This window comes from Hemiscyllium ocellatum, chromosome 13, assembly GCF_020745735.1.
Source record: "Hemiscyllium ocellatum isolate sHemOce1 chromosome 13, sHemOce1.pat.X.cur, whole genome shotgun sequence".
NCBI classification, from domain to species: domain Eukaryota; kingdom Metazoa; phylum Chordata; class Chondrichthyes; order Orectolobiformes; family Hemiscylliidae; genus Hemiscyllium; species Hemiscyllium ocellatum.
The window spans coordinates 39,772,817-39,792,354 of record NC_083413.1 but is presented as its reverse complement, the minus strand read 5'-3'; the positions used below and the strand labels follow the sequence as shown (position 1 = coordinate 39,792,354).

Below are 19,538 nucleotides of genomic sequence, written 5' to 3'. Positions count from 1 at the left end.
ACAACCGTTAAACCGCACGGCGACTGCCGCCGGAACTGACGTCACCGGAGAGCGCTCGAGGGAAGAGAAAGGGAACTGAGAGGAATACCCGAAGGCATGGAAGAAGGTATGAGGGAGCGAACGGGGACTGAGAGGGAAGGAGGTAGCGGGATGCAGGGGGTAGGCAAGTTGTGGGAGTGGCGAAGAGTGTGGCGCTGTAAAAGCACAGCCGGTCAGGCAGCATCCGAGGAGCTGGAAAATCGACGTTTCGTGCATGAGCCCTTCATATTCCTGATGAAAAGATTCAGTCCGAAACGTCGACTCTCCTGCTCCTCGGATGCTGCCTGACCGGCTGGGCTTTTCCAGCGCCACACTCTCTTCGACTCTGATCTCCAGCATCTGCAGTCCTCACTTTCTCCAAGTTGAGGGAGGGGACAGAGTCGGAAAGAAGGAACAAAGGAAGGGGGGAATTGAGGGAAAAGCGAAGGAGGATCAATAGGAGGTTGGAAGGGGCAAATGAGGAAAAGATGGCGAAAAAGAGGATGAAGGCATGATGGAAGAGAAAGAAATGAATGGAAGGGACAGTAGGAGAGGGAAGAATGGAAAAGCCAAAGGAGGAAAATATGGGTGGCGAGTGGACAGCAGAGTTGTCTTTTTGAGTGTGTGTCTGTGGGATTAGGGAATATAGATTTGATTAAAGGTCATAGTTTGTTAACCAGAGTTTGCCACTTACTTTAAAACAAATTTTCACAATAAATGGTCTATTTTGAGATCTTTGTTGGAAAAGCCTGATGGACATTGTTTTTGGTTAGAGTCGAAAAGTGTGATGCTGGAAAAGCACAGCAGGTCAGGCAGCATCCTAGGAGCAGGAGAGTCAACGTTTCAGGCATTAGCCCTTCATTGGGAATGGGGGGGGGAGGAGTTTGGCAGTTGGGAAGGCCATAGGTAGTTGCAGACAGGGTTGGGGGTGTGTGATTATAATAGGTTATAAAGAGATAATTGACCATTTTGCTTATTAGATCAAAACATTGACAATAATGTGTTAACTGATGGAATAGTGGATCTTGATTATCACTGCATTTCTCCTGACTAAGTCATAGTGTTGAAAACTAAGTCATGTCTGAAAACTGAATATTTTCACAATCTTCCATGTATCAATTTAAACTGAAAATAGAGGAAAAGCATACTGGGACAACTTTGTGAGGTACCACATTGGCATAACCTGCGTCACATGTTGTTTTATCTGTGTTCCAAGAAACCCTTGACCTTGCTTGACAGGGTTGATCCACAAGTGGACACTCACTCTCCACTTTGCATTATGGAACACCACAGATCTGTCTACAAGCATGACCCAGTTGCTTTTCAGTTGAGTTCTCCAACCTGCTCTCATGATGATATTTCTGTTCATCGTCTGCTACTGTGTTTCAATAAAGCTCAATGCAAGCTCAAGCAATAACACTTTATCATTCAACTCAGCACTGAAGTCTGCCTTCTGATTCAACATTGTGTTCAAAACTTTAGATCATAATATCTGCTTCCATTTTGCTTTAAATGTTTTTTGCTGCATTTTTGTTTTGCTGCTTAGTTTTTAACATACATCTCTTTCTTCATCCCTTCATATTGCCTTCAGATGGTTTAATATAGCAGTTCTTAGCCACCTTCCCCCCTCCCCCCATCCCATTTATCTCTCAGTCCACTGGCCCACAAGCCTCATTCCTGATGAAGGGCATATGCCCGAAACATCAATTCTTCTGCTCCTCGATGCTGCCTGACCTGCTGTGTTTTTCCAGCACCACACCCTCGACTCTGATCTTCAGCATCTGCAGTCCTCACTTTCTCCATGTAACAACTCATGCCTCATTTGGACGCGACCTGGTTCCTCACTTTATTCACTACTACTTTTTATGACAATTGTATCATGAAGTCTTTCATAATGTACTCTCCCTTGTCCTCCACTCTATCACACATCTTTGTGCTTTCTGCATCCCAAGCATTTCCACTGCCTTAAAAATTCAGGTTTCTAATTTTATTCAGTTATATTAAAAAGTTAACAATCTAAAATGTTAACTTGCTTTATCCCTACAAATGCTGCCTGACCTAGTGAGCTTTTCCAGCAATTTTAATATTTCAAAGTTTGTTTTGTGTGAGAATTTTAAAATTGTGAAACCATGGCGTTTTGATGATTCACTGCTAATAAATTCAACCAATGCAGAACAGAATTAATTAGAACGTAGGTTGTCTCCATTTGCTGTAATATCACCACTGTCTTCTCATACCTAAACTTAATGTACTGTGATATCCTCACGCATGTCTTTGAACTCCTACTAATGCTTCCCTGACCATCCACTCACCTTGTAGATTCCATAAGCCAGAGCTCATCCAAAATTGCTGCCGAAATACCAGCCTTCAAGGTCAGCATCCCCACTGTGCTTTATGGTATGCATTATCTTCTTGTCTGAGAATATCTTGATTTTAAAATTGCTAATGTTGCTTTCAAAACATTCAATAACCTCTATCTACTTCTGTAACCCCCTCCAATTCTACAACTTTCCAAGGTATGTGTGCTGTTGTAATTTCAGACACTTGATCATCAGTGGTTTGCATTGCTCTAACATTGATTGCCAGCTTTCAGCTTCTGCCTTTTTAGCTCGTTCATCAAGCTTTTAGTTACTTGTCTTAATATCTCCTTTGGGTCTCATTATTATGCTGCTCTCTTGCCTCTTTTCATTCGTAATAAAGATGGCAGTAGGCAGCATCCAGGGTCCTCAGCCCGAAGCTTGCCAGTCTGCTTTTTCCTTTTCCTTTATTTTACTTTGCTCATCCTCCCTTTTCTTTAAGATTTAAAGTTTTTTTTTAAGAAAGAAAACTTATCCTGGAGAGGCTAGAGACATGGAACGGAGCAGCTAGCGACATAGAGCAGAGCAGGATGTCCAGTGTGTCTGGAGCAGAACAGGGATGGCTGTTGGATTGGCGACTGATGCAGGCGGTCAACGGCTTGCAAGCCCAGTCAGAACGTGTGGAAGCCCCCTGCGCTGATCTACTGTAATGTAAATGTTTACATGTAATATGCTTATCTGAGAATGTTTTTTTTTAGTTTTTATTTATTTTTCTATCTTATACTACAAATCACCAAGATAATGTAACATATTTTTTCTTTTATTTCTCTAAGAGTTGTACAGAGGTACTTAGTACCTAAGATGGCAGTGTGAAGGGTGACATTGAAAACTTTTCACTTATTCCTTTTCACTGTACTTGAATACACATGACAATAAACCTAATTATAATCCATTCATAAATTATGATCATTAATTTAGAGTAAGATCACTTTGGCAAGTTTGAAGGGATTTGAAAGTAGGAAGTAAACTTCAGTGTTCCCAAATTCTCACCCTTTTAATGGGATTTTTTTCACCATGTCATTTATGAATCTTTAAACACATGTTATGTGTAAATAGTTTGGCTTATTATAGTTTACCATCTTTTGCATAAAATACTTCCATTTTATTAAAAATATTTTTTAAACAATAAAGTATTTTGCGCAAAAAAGACAAAATAGAATTTATCAAGCTAGATTTCAGTCTGGGATCTGGCTGGGGACTCTTGGTGGGATTTGAATTTGCTGGATTTAAGAGGAGCCCTGTGCCTTTCCCCATAATACCATGATTATGCTGTGGTTCTAGATATAAAAAGCTGTGTTTTGATGGGGTTTTTTGCACAGAATTTTAAGATGGCTTTGAATGTTTCGAGTTTTCTGGACATGAGAGATGTAATGGTGATTATTTGAAAATCTTTGACTAAAGCCAAACAGAGAGAGTGAGCAGATAAACTGAAATTAGAATAAAAAGCAGGATCTCATGAAGATAATATGCTTTAAGTTATTATCCAAAAAAAATTGGAAAGAAGAAAACTTGAGTTTCATGGCTGGTGTTAGCTAAAATAGTTTTAAAAATGAGAAAAATGCTGGACTTAGTATAAAAAATGTGAATTGAAGAGAGAGACAAACAGAGGAAAATGGAATTTTAAAGGAACTTGAACTCCAAAGAGATAGATTAGATTACTTACAGTGTGGAAACAGGCCCTTCGGCCCAACAAGTCCACACCGACCCGCTGAAGCGCAACCCACCCATACAGTTACATTTACCCCTTACCTAACACTACGGGCAATTTAGCATGGCCAATTCACCTGACCCACACATCTTTGGACTGTGGGAGAAAACCGGAGCACCCGGAGAACGTGCAAACTCCACACAGTCTGTCGCCTGAGTCGGGAATTGAACCTGGGTCTTAGGCAGCAGTGCTAACCACTGTGCCACCTTGCCGCCCAATACTAAAATTACTGAACATAGTTGGCCCTGGACCAGCTTTGAGCAAAGGAGAGGTACTCATTTTTGAGAACAAGCAAAAGAACACTAAAATAGGAAGCATAGAACCAAACAGTGATATAAAGTAAGCATGGATCCATTGAAATAAGATGGCATACCAAAGCAATTGCTTAAAGTTAAATGGGAGACCAATTGCACTTGTAGGAATGTCTTCAGGACTTACCAGGAAAGGAAGTTTTACAAAGTGAATGTTTCCTTAGGACTTATTGAGAAGGGAAAGATAGGACAGCATGAAAAATTCTAACCAACAAGGGTTTCTCCAGCAAATCTGGCAGCATCCATGGATAGAGAAACAGTTAATGTTTTGAGTCTGATATGTCATTTCTTTAGAACTGAAAGGGACTGGAAGAGGGTGGTACTAATGCTATTTACAGAGCAGGAGGAGCAAGTTGAACAGATGGTCAGAGCACGAAGACAGAGTGCTAATGAAGGTAAAGGAGAGGTAGAGATGCAAGAAAATTATTCCAGAACCAGGATTCACAGACTAATGATATATCTCATTAAGACTGACGAGAAATTTCACCAAGAGATTAGTGACCTATAGAATTCTCTGCCACAGAAAACAGTTGAAGCCAAAATATTGAATGTTTTTGAGGAGTTAGATAAAGATTTTCGGGCTAAGGGAACAAATATGAAGAGAAAGCAGGAACAGAATACTAAAATCAGCATATTGAATGGTGGAGCAGGCGCTAAGGGATGGTGGCCTACTCTTGCTTCTATTTTCAACATTGGTGTGAATGCTAAGTGGAAAAAGGAGAATATAAATCCACTCTGCGGACAGCAAAGTCACCGAGGCAAGTGGGGGGGGATAGTGTATTGCCATCAAAATGGAGGACAATGGTCATATTCTGAAGTCATCAAAGTCAGTGCTGAGTTCTAAAGGGCTGTAAAATGTCTAAGCAGAAAATATAGTGCTTTTCCTCCTGTTTGTATTGAGCTTTATTGTAACACTAACAAATGCTTGCATGGGAGCAAGATGATTAATTGAAAAGGCAAACAACTGAAGGATCAGGATCATTCTTACAGACAGAGTAGAGATGTTCTGCAATGCAGTCACCCAGTCAGTATTTGGTCCTGCCAATGTAAAGAAGGCTGCATTGCATGGAGTGAATACTAGGTTGAAAGAAATCAAGAGTGTGGTGCTGGAAAAGCACAGCAAGTCAGGCAGCATCTGAGGAGCAGTAGAATCGACGTTTCGGGCATAAGCCCTTCATCAGGCTTATGTCAAATCAAAACCTCTATTCTCCTGCTCCTCAGATGCTATCTGACCTTCTGTGCTTTTCCAGAACCACACTGTCGATCCTGATCTCCAGCATCTGCAATCCTTACTTTCTCCAAGATTGAAAGAAGTACAAGTGAAATGCTGTTTACCTGCAAATGTGTTTGTGGCCTTGGACAGTGAGGAGGTGAAAGGTTACATGTTATACCTTTGTGTAACATGGGGGATCTGAGGACACAGTAGGAGTGGTGGTAGAGTTGCCTGGGCTGTCATGGAGGGAACAGTCCCTGCAGAATGCTGACAGATGAGAGAAGGGGAAGGTGTGCTTGGTGGTAGCATCCTGATGGAGGGGCAGAGATGAAAGCAGATGATCCTTTGAATGCAGAGACTGGTGGAGTAGAAAGTAAAGACAAGGGAGGTCCTATCATTCTGGGAAAGAGGGCAATAAATACAGTTGAGCACCCTCTCAACCATAGTGGGGGAATTCTCATTTGAGACAAAAAGAAACATATCAGAGGCACTCTGGTGGAAGGTGGCATAATTGAAATAGATGTAATGAAACAGAGAAACTGGGAGTACGGAATTGTATCCTAGCAAGAGATAAGTTAATGAGAAAGTGCAGTCAAAGTAACAGAGAGTTAATAGGTTTATGGTGGATATTTGTAGACAGCATATCTCCAGAAATGGGAACATCGAAACCAAAGAAGGGAATAGTCTGAGCTGGACCAGAGGAACATGAGAGAAGAATGGAAATTTCAAAATGATTAAATTTTTTGAGTTCAGGTGAGAGCAGGAAGCAGTAGCAATGGCATCAATGACAGTCTGAAGACTGGAACCAGGCATGTTCCACATACCTAACAAAGAGACAGATATAACTGGGACGTACGCAGGTATCCATAGCCATACCTTTGACTTGAAAAATGTGAGAAGAGTTAAAGGAGGTGTTCAAAGTAAGAATGAGCTCTGCCAGGCAAAGGAGGATGATAGTGGATGAGAACTGTGAAGGCCATTTTTCAAAGAAGCAGAGAGCCTTCAGACCATCCTGATGAGGGATAGACATGTCGAGGAACACATTCTGGGCGAAGATGAAAATTGGATGTCATGATGTCTGGGTGTTTTATCTTAGAACTGCAGTTATTTCCTTCTACTTTGAATCCAGGGAGATAAACTAATAAATATATTGAAAGACACTGGATAAAGTCAGTCACTGCGTTGACTGATGATACTATTGTGTTCCATAGGGTTTAATGAAGGAGAAAATATTAATTGAAGGTATCCATGGAGATTGTAAATCCGTCCCATTATAGAGTTGCATTAAAAAGTAACTTGGTAATTGGATTAATTGTTATAAGTGAAACAAATTCCTTTAGAAGGAATTGACCTGGTTTGGGGAAATGACATGGCAGATTCAAGAATATTAGCCTCACTAAGGCTGGTGAAACAATCAGTGAAGATAAAAATAAAAAGCTGAAATGTTTCAAGAGAAACATCCTGCATTGCTTTCTGACTATGTTGAGACTAAATCCCTGTCTATTAGAATTCTAACAGGAATGAGGAGTCCACGAAATGGGAAGATGATTCCAAAAATCAGTTATCAGATATAATTTTTGAAAATTTAAAAGATGAAAGAACAGAATGAGGTTGACATTGTTTGTCCCACCTTCTTTTTTTGTAAACACATTAAAATACAATTTCATATTCCCAACAACACTGTTTTATAGTACTCACAAGAGATCATTTGCCTGTCAAGTCTGTGAACTTAATTTAAATGTAGCTTCAATTTCCCATCTTGCGAATCTAATATCTTCTTCCTTGATTTGGCATATATCTGAGCTTAGAATTTCTCAGTTTCACATCACCTGTTCAGAGTTTTAAGCAAACACTTCTGGTCTGGAACATTTAAAACTGAATTCCTTACATGGAGGTAACCTCTTTCTCAACAGTACTAAACTACTTCCTTTTCTCAAGAATAATTACTTTACATATCTAGCTTCACCCTAGTCTTAAAAAACCCAAAACTGAAGCTGAAAAGCTTTATTCCTCCCAAACTATAGGTGTTTTCCTTAAGACCCCCAAAAATCCCAGAATCTTCTATCTGAAAGTTTAGTGCACTACACTCTTTACTTTGTTTGCTTATAAATTCTCCAAATGTAAACAAAACCACATTACTCTCTCGGCAGTATTTCGCTAGTACTGAGCTTTAAAAAAATCACTGAAGATGTAGAAATAGTTACCCCCTTCAGACATAGAAAATATATATGCCACTCATTCAAAATTGAAAAATCCCAATAAAATTATTTTTAAATGACCCACCTTACATCATATACAGACCATAATACAAATGCGATACATAAAAATTACAAAAACGAAAAGATTTCAAAAGTGTATTATCCTGAAAATTATCAGTAATTTATCCATTTGATCAGAGCCAAATAACAAATGCCTTCTCGAAGATAAAAGTAAAGTGCACATTTATTAGTCAATACATGTTGGGATTCTTACAGTCCCATGTCCTGTAGGATCAATCTTATTGGCAACTCATTGAAGAAGAGCTAAGTCATCTGTTAACTGTGTAAGTAAAACACTGAGATAAGGATATCAAAACTATCCTGCATGATAACAGATACCCTGATCAAAATTCCCACACCAGCTGAAGTTACCACGAAGGTCTTTTCCTCTCCCCTCGCCTGAGGCAGGATGACCCTCAGGTTAAACCACCACCAGTTATTTCCTCTTAGTGAGAGAGCAGCCCTAGTAAGACGATGGTGACTTTACCTTTATCTTACTGTCATTACATCATCACTCACTGACTATTGTGAAAACTCATGAAAGAGCCTATATGTACCATCTTTGATGTCTATTACCTGAGCAGTGTCCAGTCTACACCAAACTACCCTAGAAGGACTAGATACCTCAAAAAAAATATAAACAGGTGAAGCTAGCTGTCGCACACTGCTATTGTGCAGTAAAACCACAAATGGCTTTCTCCCACAATGTAACAGTCGAGCCAAAAATACAAAATTCTTCCCACATAAATGAGTAATATGATACTGGTTTCAGTACCAGTGTTGTGCCAGCTATGTCGACCATGCATTGGAATGGAAATACATCCCTTTGACCATTTGTAGTGTGCAGCATGCCAATGTGCCTATGCTTGTAAGACTCAAAGGTATATTCATTATTAGATGTGTTTCTGCAATTCTACCCTATCTTTTCCTGTTAATATCTTGAAGACTTCAATCAGATAACCCTTTAGACTTTTAAATTGTAGAGAAAACAGGTTTATTAACAAGATATAATCTCTCATAATTTAACCCCTGAAGTCCAGGTATCATTCTTGTAAAGCTATGTTGTACTCTCTCCAAGCCAATGTATCCTTCCTAAGGTGTTGCCCAGATCTGTTCACAATACTCCAAGGTTTTGTAAAACTGCCCCATAACTTCTGCATCCTTATTCTCGATTCCTCTACATAGAAAGGCCACCATTCAAAACGATTCTTGATTATTTTTGCACCTGTTTGTGGCATTCAAATGATCTATGCATTTGAACCTCCAAGTCTCTTTGGACATCCACTGTACTTAACATCATCCCATCTAGAAAGCATTCTGATCTATCCTTTCTTTAACGAGTCGATGCTTGTGGATGTCGTGCCAATCAAGTGGGCTGCTTTGTCCTGGATGGTGTGTGAATAATGCAGAGTTATGGAATTAAACTTCCAAAAGCATTAACAAATGTCCTTAGAGACAATTTATTTGCAATGTAAGTTAGCTTATTCAGTCATTGCAAATCAGTAATCCAAATGTGATCACCTACATAGGATAGACATTCCTTTGTTATAAAGCAGCATCGGCTCCAGATCATCATGAACACCACAAACAGAAAGCTGCTGGTAAAATATGTTTAAAATCTGCAAATTATGAAACCTGACACGAAAAAAAAATCAATATCCGAAACAAAGTACTGCATTAATAATTGTGGACAGTACAAAGATTACTTCAAAAATGTTAATTTATGTTACAATTAGTTTCAGCATCCCTGGACCAAAAGAATCAAACAATTCAATGAGATTTGTACTTTTCTTCGCTGTCCAATCATCTTGTTTAGAATATAGAAAGATGATTGCAAGGTGAAAATAGGATCAGGTTCAATTGTGACATAGTTCAAAGACTAACAGTGGACTAACATGGGGATTGAATTTTCCTCATTGGCGATATGAACGTCAGTGGCTATAGTTAGCAATAGTGTGGTGTGAGGAGACTTCATTAATATTTACCTTTCAGAAATTTGTCAGACTAGAAATATTAAGCATTTCATAGATCTGTCTTTGTCCAAAGACAGGCCATGCATGTCTGCATTTTTGGTTAAGTATATATTCATTCATGGGATATGTGCTTTGCTGGCTGGGTCCCATTTATTGCTCATTCGTCCATTTGTAGATACACCACAATTCTTTCAGAGAGAGAGAGAGATTTAAGATTTTGACCAGTGACACTGAAGGAACAGTGACATATTTCCAAGTCAGGGTGGTGAGTTGTTTGGTAGTTTTCCTATGTATCTGCTGCCCTTGCACCTCTACATGATGGTGGTCATGGGTTTGGAAGGTGCTGTCTAAAGGATCTTTGGTGAATTTCTACAATGTTTTCTGGTAGATGATGCACAATGCTACGGAGCATCAGTGGAGGAACAGTGAATGTTGGCAGATTAATATATTGAATATTAGATAATCAGTTAATCATATAAACATTTTGACGCCTTTATTTATAAATGTAAAAAAAATTCACAATTACATCAAGATAGTAAAGTCTTTGCTAATCGTCGTCCGGTCCTATTGACCTCTTCCTCATATTGAGCCAAAATTGCAGAGGTTCTTTCTTCAGTTATTATCGTTTCAGTGTCAGAGAGGCAAAAGCCAGCTGATGGTGTACTTGTAGCAATACTGTTAGGGAAGAGGTTCATGCTGATCATTGGACCGTGATCTGAAAGATGGTTTAGGTTATGTTCTTGTTGCTTTCCAGTTATTTTCCATTCTTGAGGAATGTCTTCAAAGTCCCACTGTGAATAGGACACACAGCCATTTTCAGTAAAAACTTATTAGATGTTTCTGTTACTTATTTCATATTAGTATAAAATATTCTTTATACCTCCTTAAAAATAAAAGTGAGCAGTCACTTTTTATAAATAATAGTTCGTATGTTTGAGGGTTAAGGTGCCAATATCCTTGCCACTTAAAGGGACAAATTTTTTAAAAAACCAAAAAAAAAACGCAGGGTATGGGTTGGATGGAGAGTTAATGTTGTAATCTGACTCCCAACAAAAATCCGCATGCAAACCGACCATGACTGGTTTTAGCTATGGCTGTAAATGAGTGATTGAACAACGAACTTCAAGGAGGCTGGTTGGTGCCTTTTACATGACAACGAGACTCAGTATTAATCTACTTTCCAACACTGACTCTGGTCATTTGCGTTTCTAAAAGTCCCACAGCCTCAAACTGCACATTTTGTCAGATTCTTTTCCCTCCCAAATTCTGATCCCATCTTAACTCTACCCTCCAACCACCCCAATTTGCCTGATCCTTAAAATTAGCACAGTGGTAAGACTCCACAGCACTTGGTATAGCCTGGATTTCTGGGTTCCCACTTCATCCCAATGGCACTGCCACATCCCTATCTCCCTCAGCAGCTCACATGAGTAAATTCAGCTCAAAACATACTAGATTTAAGGTGCACTATTGCATATAAAATCAGTCAATTAGCAATGCTAATTATCCAATTAAATAAAGGTTGGTTTCAAAAGTTGTGGTGTCTGGAGTAATTTTGTCCAGAAACAGCTGAACGTTCACTAGTTGTTCTATCAGACACTAATCAGCCCCTAGCCCTTGTTACTGTGCTAAATTAAGTAGAATGGAAATGTGAGATGTTCAGTGATTGAAAGGATGAATGCAAGAAATCAGTATTAAAGCAGTGAAGTTACATTTACAGGTACAATTTCATACCAATGTTATTGATTTTCAACATGAAACAACATTTATTCCAGAGTTTCAACGATCCTATGAGATTGCTGATGGACATGACACAGGTAGCCAAGTGACTGTATGAGCTAAAAAAGTTAAAACGCTCATTCAATTAACTTCAAGTTTTGTTGAACCAACAACCCCAGCAAATAGTTAGCTGTATCAATGGTCTGAATTAATTCATTTTTCTTTACTAAAATAAGCCCTTTCCAAACTTAGTGTAATCTTATGCTGCAGTCATGTGGAATGTTTTTAACACAAAGATACAAATATACAACTCCTTGGAAATGAATCAAATGTGCATTCACATTGTAAAGCCATAACCAAGGCATGTAAATTGACCAGAAGCATCAAAGTTAAAGTCTTGGTTGACGTTACAAGTATAATTGTTGGTTCAAATTCTGCCATTATCACATGACACTGGTACATTGGTGGGACTGGCTTGAAACTACTAATTTGATTTTTCACAAAAAGATTCATGTATAAGCAGAGCTGAAAATGTGTTGCTGGAAAAGCGCAGCAGGTCAGGCAGCATCCAAGGAACAGGAGATTCGATGTTTCGGGCATAAGCCCTTCTTCAGGAATGCTGCCTGACCTGCTGCGCTTTTCCAACACATATTTTCAGCTCTGATCTCCAGCATCTGCAGACCTCACTTTCTCCACATGTATAAGCAGTTATAACGCAAAACATTTTCAAACTTTAGCAGCATTTGTTAATTATACTGCATTAATATTTGCATAGATTAAAAGTAAGGTTGGAATAAAGTCTTTGACTATGTGGAGCGTTGTTTTTAATAGTGCACATCTGAATTTAACTAATGACATACAACTGAATTAAATGATTCAAGTAGGACAATCATTTAATAGTAAATTTCAACAATTAGGTTAATTGAAATATTGATGAGGTTTTTAAATTGCTGTTGTTTAAAGGTCCATTCCTGACCTTAATTTGAGCTGAATAAAATGGTAGTTAAGAAGGTTACAAAAATTAATTTTGTGTCCCTTTATGTAAATCAAGAAGTTATAGAAATAGACAAAATAGCATTACAATGAAAGTTTAAAAACTGTATTTTGTTTCATATATTACACTGATGTCCACACATCTACTTGAAAAAATGTAGGCCTTGTTGCTGTTGTGGCTACTTAATAGATTTGTTTGCAACTTCAAACATATAACTACTGGTGAATTACAGAAGAGCATCTCCTTTTTCTGGGCTGCATCAATTGTATTTGCAAACCAAACAGATAATACAGTACATTTAAAATGTCAAATCACATCAAATGTTAATTGTATTTTGAAACCTCTCGCTTTTGAACAAACATTATTCAAAAATTAATTAACTTCATTTAAAATCAAACAGGTACAAAAGGACATGGATAAACTGCGCCCATCCACCCACCCCTTGTTAGGTTAGTATCAAATAAAGTAGCTTCAGCTCATACCTGTTCCGAGTTTAAGGCTTCCAAGTACTTTTGCTGCAGGGTAAAAACACAGATCAACAGAACTAAACAACTATGTTCAACAATTTCACCCAGAATCAGTGTTTCTTATTGTGACACCAATTGCATCAATTTATTAAACAATATTTAAAGTCAGCACAGTTACTTCAAATATAAACAAAGAAAGCAGTCAAAGCCCAGTTTATGCATCAACTCTGGGAAACAGAAATTTGTCTTCATTCTGATAACTTGAAACAAATATTTTCAGTTTGAACCTAGGAATACCTATTCAAGCAGCAATCAGATGCCCAAACCTCATCCAGTTAATGAGGTGATTTTCCTATTAATAGGGCAGTATTACTCTGAACAGAGTACAGCTCAGCAAATGTACATGCAGAGATTAGATGCAGAAGGTAGTGGGATTATCGAGCAGAAAATATGGCACAATTCCTAATATGCATTCCTACTTACACTGAGTTTTGAAGCAACAGCATACAATAGTAGTTTGAGGTATTTAAGATTAAACAACTTGCCTTTAACACATTCACCTCCCAAAACATCTCAGTACTGACAGCAATGGGTTATTTTCAATCTACAGAAACCCATTTTGTAGGGAAGCTCCAAACTTAGTCAAGCTAATTGAGGTAAATAACTGAGCATTTATCATGATTCAACTGCAAGTTTAGACTAAACTTGTTTTTATAGCTGTGGTTACAATGAAAGTATAAATGCTGGTTTGAAGAAAATCCTGTTTTCCTTCACTATTATGCAAACAGTTGCATAGTGTTTGCCAATGAGTAGACTGTTTTTCCTATTGACTTTATCAAGGGTTTTGTTAGATTCTGAACATGTAACATTGAAGTTTTTAAATTCTTGTTTGCATGTGAACATCAATAATTCCTTACTCAAGAAAACACCATTGCAGATTCTAAAATTACACTTCTTAACAAATATCTTGGAAAATGTTCAAAAGGCAATTCAGATTTAACGGCTTCATAGAGAGAGAGAAGCAGGGACTGGAAACAGACAACCATTTACAAATAAGAGATTCTCCCTTTGAAGGTGGAAATAGAGAGGAATTATTTCTCGAAGGGTCATGAATCTTTGGAGCTCTTTTCCAGTAGTAGAGGCAGGAGCATTAAGTACTTAAAGGCAAAGGTAGATAGGTTCTTCACAAACAAGGGAGTCAAAAATTATTGGGGGTAGATGGGAATGTAGAATTGAAGTCATAATTCAATTAATTAACAAATATATATATAAAATAAAATATTCATTTTGCTTTCTTATTGCCATCTTTCTTAACAGAATCGCAGATCTATTAGTGTAAGAAGCTGTTTTTGCCCATCTGGTCTGCACTGACCCTCCAAATAGGCATCATGTCCTGTTACCTTTCTCCTACCCTTTCTCATAACCTTGCACATTATTGCTTTTTAAATAATTATTTAATGCTCTCGAGTGCCTTGAGTTGATTGAATGTGCTTTCATCACACATTAATGGTATATTCCACACCCAAACCACTTGCTTTGTAAATGCTTCCAAACATTTTAAAACCTGTGTTTCTTTGCAGCATCTGCATACTCTTCACGGCTTGCATGCCACCTCACATTGGATCAGCAAACTTTAAATTGAATACATTACCATCAGTCTCTTCATCCAAGTCATATAAGCCCCAGCACTGATACTTGCAACATTTAGTTACAACCTACTAACTTGAGAATGCCACTTTTATCTGACAGTTTTATACATGCAGCCATTAATAACACTGGCATCAAGATGCCATTCAGGAACCATACCTGCAGCTGCACATACACCCAGTTATTGGATTTTCTACCTCTTTAGCTTTTCTGACCGTCCTTTTCTCCTACAGCACTCTCACTCCTATCAGCCACCACTCATTGTGCCATTAATCTAGCTGTTCTCCCCAAATCTTTCTAGAACAAAACTAGATAAAGGGTCCACCTATAAGATATTTTGGACAATATGCTTGCTGGATAATTTTGGCTCACTGATGGAAGATAAGTGACAGGGTCATTTATCCTAAGGGCTGAGAACCATTCAAGTGAAATCAAAGTAAATGAATGTAGCCTTGAGTTCATGGCAGCCTGCTGATCACCAGGAGTGCAGGGATAGCTTCAGCATCATTCTTCAAATGCCTTGGTACTGGGCTGTTCTGATGGGCCTGTGTCCTACTTGCCCCATGGTTTTACATGCGGTTTTACAGAGCATGTATAAGCTCTCAGGCCTGTTCTCCAGTTCAGAACAGCTGCCAGTCCCTTAGTGCTACTGACCCAATCAGAAGGCCAAAGAGGAGAGGAAACTCTTTATGCCAATGATTGAGAGCATGGCAGCTACATTCCCGGTTTGCAGCCTGCTCCTTATGTATAAATAAGGCTGCTGTTTGGAGGCAAGCTGCATCCAGCCAATAGGTGGCAAAATAGCCCAAACAGGGTTAGTTAGTTTTCTGGATTAATAAGACATAGGAGTGGAAGTAAGGCCATTCGGCACATCGAGTCCACTCCGCCATTTAATCATGGCTGATGGGCATTTCAACTTCACTTACCAGCATTCTCCCAGTAGCCCTTAATTCCTTGTGACATTAAGAATTTATCAATCTCTGCCTTGAAGCCATTTAGCATCCCAGCCTCAACTACACTCCACGGCAATGAATTCCACAGGCCCACCACTCACTGGCTGAAGAAATGTCTCTGCATTTCTGTTCTGAATTTACCCTTTCTAATTCTAAGGCTGTTCCCACGGGTCCTAGTCTCCTCACCTAACGGAAACAATTCTTAGCGTCCACCCTTTCCAAGCCATGTATTATCTTGTAAGTTTCTATTAGATCTCCCCTTAACCTTCTAAACTCCAATTAATACAATCCCAGGATCCTCAGCCATTCCTCGTATGTTAGACCTGCCATTCCAGGGATTATCTGTGTGAATCTCCGCTGGATACGTTCCAGTGCCAGTATGTCCCTCCTGAGGTGTGGGGCCCAAAACTGGACACAGTACTCCAATTGGGGCCTAACCAGAGCTTTAAAAAGGGTCCGTAGCACAACGGTGCTTTTATATTCCAAACCTCTGAGATAAATGACAACATTGCATTCGCTTTCTTAATCACGGATTCAACCTGCACGTTTACCTTTAGAGAATCCTTGACTAGCACTCCCAGATCCCTTTGTACTTTGGCTTTATGAATTTTCTCACCATTTAGAAAGTAGTCCATGCTTGTATTCTTTTTTCCAAAGTGCAAGACCTCACATTTACTCACGTTGAATTTCATCAGCCATTTCCTGGGCCATTCTCCCAAACTGTCTAGATCCTTCTGCAGCCTCCCCACTTCCTCAGTACTACCTGCCTGTCCACCTAACTTCGTATCATCGGCAAACTTCGCTAGAATGCCCCCAGTCCCTTCATCCAGATCAATATATAACGTGAAAAGCTGCAGCCCCAACACTGAACCCTGTGGGACACCACTTGTCACCGGCTGCCATTCCGAAAAAGAACCTTTTATCCCAAACCTCTGCCTTATGTCGGACAGCCAATCCTCAATCCATGCCAGTAGCTCACCTCGAACACCATGGGCCCTCACCTTACTCAGCAGTCTCCCGTGTGGCACCTTATCAAAGGCCTTTTGGAAGTCTAGATAGACCACATCCACTGGGTTTCCCTGCTCTAACCTACTTGTCACCTCTTCAAAGAATTCCAACAGGTTTGTCAGGCATGACCTCCCCTTATTAAATCCATGTTGACTTGTTCTAATCCGTCCCTGCTCTTCCAAGAATTTAGAAACCTCATCCTTAACGATGGATTCTAGAATTTTACCAACAACCGAGGTTAGGCTAATTGGCTTATAATTTTCCATCTTTTGTCTTGATCCTTTCTTGAACAAGGGGGTTAAAACAGCGATTCTTCCAATCATCCGGGACTTTCCCTGGCTCCAGTGACTTTTGAAAGATCTCAACCAATGCCTCCGCTATTTCCTCAGCCACCTCCCTCAGAACTCTAGGATGTAGCTCATTGGGGCCAGGAGAGTTGTCAATTTTAAGGCCTTTTAGCTTTTCTAGCACTCTCTCTTTTGTAATTTCAACCATAATCAACTCAGCCTCATGACTCCCTTTAATTGTTGGGATATTACTCATGTCTTTCACTGTGAAGACTGACACAAAGTACTTATTAAGTTCTCCAGCCATTTCCTTATCTCCCATCACTAGCCTTCCAGCATCAGTTTGAAATGGCCCAATGTCTACTTTTGACTGTTGTTTGTTTCTAATGTATTGAAAGAAACTTTTACTATCATTTCTAATATTACTGGCTAGCCTACCTTGATATTTAATCCTCTCCTTCCTTATTTCTCTCTTTGTTATACTCTGTTTGTTTTTGTAGCCTTCCCAATCTTCTGATTTCCCAGTGCTCTTGGCCAGTTTATAGGATCTCTCTTTTTCTTTGATATATTTCCTGACTTCCTTTGTCAGCCATGGCTGTCTAAGCCCTCCCTGGATAATCTTTCTTTTCTTGGGGATGAACCTCTGTACAGTGTCCTCAATTATACCTACAAACTCCTGCCATTTTTGCTCTACTGTCTTCCCCACTAGGCTCTGCTTCCAGTCGATTTTCGTCAGTTCCTCTCTCATGCCCTCGTAATTAGCTTTATTTAACTGTAACATCATTACATCCGATTTTGCCTTCTCTCTTTCAAACTGCAGACTGAACTCTACCATATTATGATCGCTGCTTCCTAAGTGTTCCCTTACTTTAAGATCTTTTATAATCAATTCCACCCACACAGACTCCACATCATCCGACCCTATGTCGTTCAGTGCCATAGATTTAATTTTGTTCTTAACTAACAAGGCCACCCTGCCCCCTCTGCCCACCTCCCTGTCTTTTCGATAAGTTGTAAATCCTTGGATGTTTAACTGCCAGTCCTGAATCCCATGCATGTCTCTGTGATGCCTACCAATCATAATCATTCACGATGATCTGTGCCGTTAGTTCATCTACTTTGTTACAAATGCTACGAGCATTCAGGTAAAGTGCCTTAATGCTAACTTTCTTATCATTAGAGATATTGGAAGTCTTTCTATATTGAAAATCTTATTCTACCTCCTTGTGGTGAGGACTGTCTGAAGCCCTTCCCATCATCTGTAAAATTTCCCAACAGCAAACTGCAGTTTGCCACAACTTCCTGCAATTTTAATGGACACTCCCACATCCCTACTGCCTCACATAAGCCAGATAGATTCTTCCCATCATGACTGCTGCCTGTGAACCAAGCATATAGCTCTGAGAGGTACTTCCTGTGATCGCAGACCAATTGGACTTTAAACAAGTAGGAGCCTCTTCTGTTCATCAACCTTGTTGGTGCTTGATGGCTATATTGGTGCAAGTTAACAGCTCTTAGGACCCAAGGGAATCAACTGAAGGCAGCAAACTCGAATGACTCTGGACCTATCTGGCCATCTAATTCAAAATGGGTTTACATTCATCTAGAACGGAATGTCCTTGGGCTGCTGAATGATAATATTAGTAGTTATATTGAAATACAGAAAATTGCAGGAATAAGCCATTTGGCCCTTCAAGCCTGATCTGCCATACATTGTAATCATGGCTCCTCATCCAATTCAATGGCCTGTTCCTGCTTTTCTCCCAAATCTTGTGATCCCTTTAGCCCCAAGAGCTGGATCAAACTCCTTTAAATGGTACAATGCTTTGACTGCAATGTTAAGTTGCCATCTACATCCACAGCTGATCCCTGGAATGTCACAAATCCATAATGTTTCAGTAATCTCGAAGGCAGCATATAGCAGACTGCCATGCTAGCAATTAAGCATCATGTATCATGCATCATAGAGTCATAGAAATGTATAGCATGGAAACAGACCCTTCGGTTCAAGCCGTCCATGCCGACCAGATATCCCAACCCAATCTAGTACCACCTGGCCCATATCCCACCAAACCCTTCCTATTCATATACCCATCCAGACGCCTTTTAAATGTTGCAATTGTACTAGCCTCCACCACTTCCTCTGGTAGCTCATTCCATACATGAGGTCAGAAACCAACTTGCTAGATGATTGTACACTTCAATGCCACTGGCATTTTATCATTTGCAGCTGGATGATTTTTCAGCAGTAAATAGCCTGCGTGGGTGTACTGTCTTCCTCTTATAGTCTCTGACTGTACCCCTTCTAAACCAGGAAGATGCATCTACTGTTGCTCCTCTTCACTGTTCCCTTCAATATCAGTTTAGGCTGCTTCCATCTCAACTTCAATGTTGATTATTAGGGCTTTCTCTCCGCACATCGACTGTATAAGTGATGTTAACAATTTCATGTCTCTCAAGAGTTCAGTCACTCCTCACAACGACAAGCCTCTCAGTATCAGGAATGGTAACTCTGCGCCACTTGAGCTACACCTCCCATTTTATTCAACTTTTGCACACTGTCATTATTGTTTCCCCAACAAGTTCCCAAACATTATGCCCCAGTGAGTCTTTGACCTCATGTTT

At 39.5% G+C, this 19,538-nt stretch overlaps 1 protein-coding gene across 2 annotated transcripts in view; it reads right to left on the bottom strand.

Moving 5' to 3' along the window:
- Window positions 1-10,309: 10,309 nt before the first annotated feature.
- tmem44 (transmembrane protein 44) overlaps window positions 10,310-19,538 on the bottom strand; it is a 56,655-nt gene continuing 47,426 nt past the window's right edge. The window contains exons 10-11 of one of the 2 annotated variants that reach the window (XM_060834777.1): window positions 13,034-13,066; window positions 10,310-10,629 (exon numbers count right to left, since the gene is read on the bottom strand). In XM_060834777.1, coding sequence (XP_060690760.1) covers window positions 10,366-10,629; window positions 13,034-13,066 — 297 coding nt within the window. In that variant the 3' untranslated portion in view covers window positions 10,310-10,365. The remainder of the gene's footprint in view (window positions 10,630-13,033; window positions 13,067-19,538) is intronic. The other variant, XM_060834779.1, reaches the window with a different exon arrangement.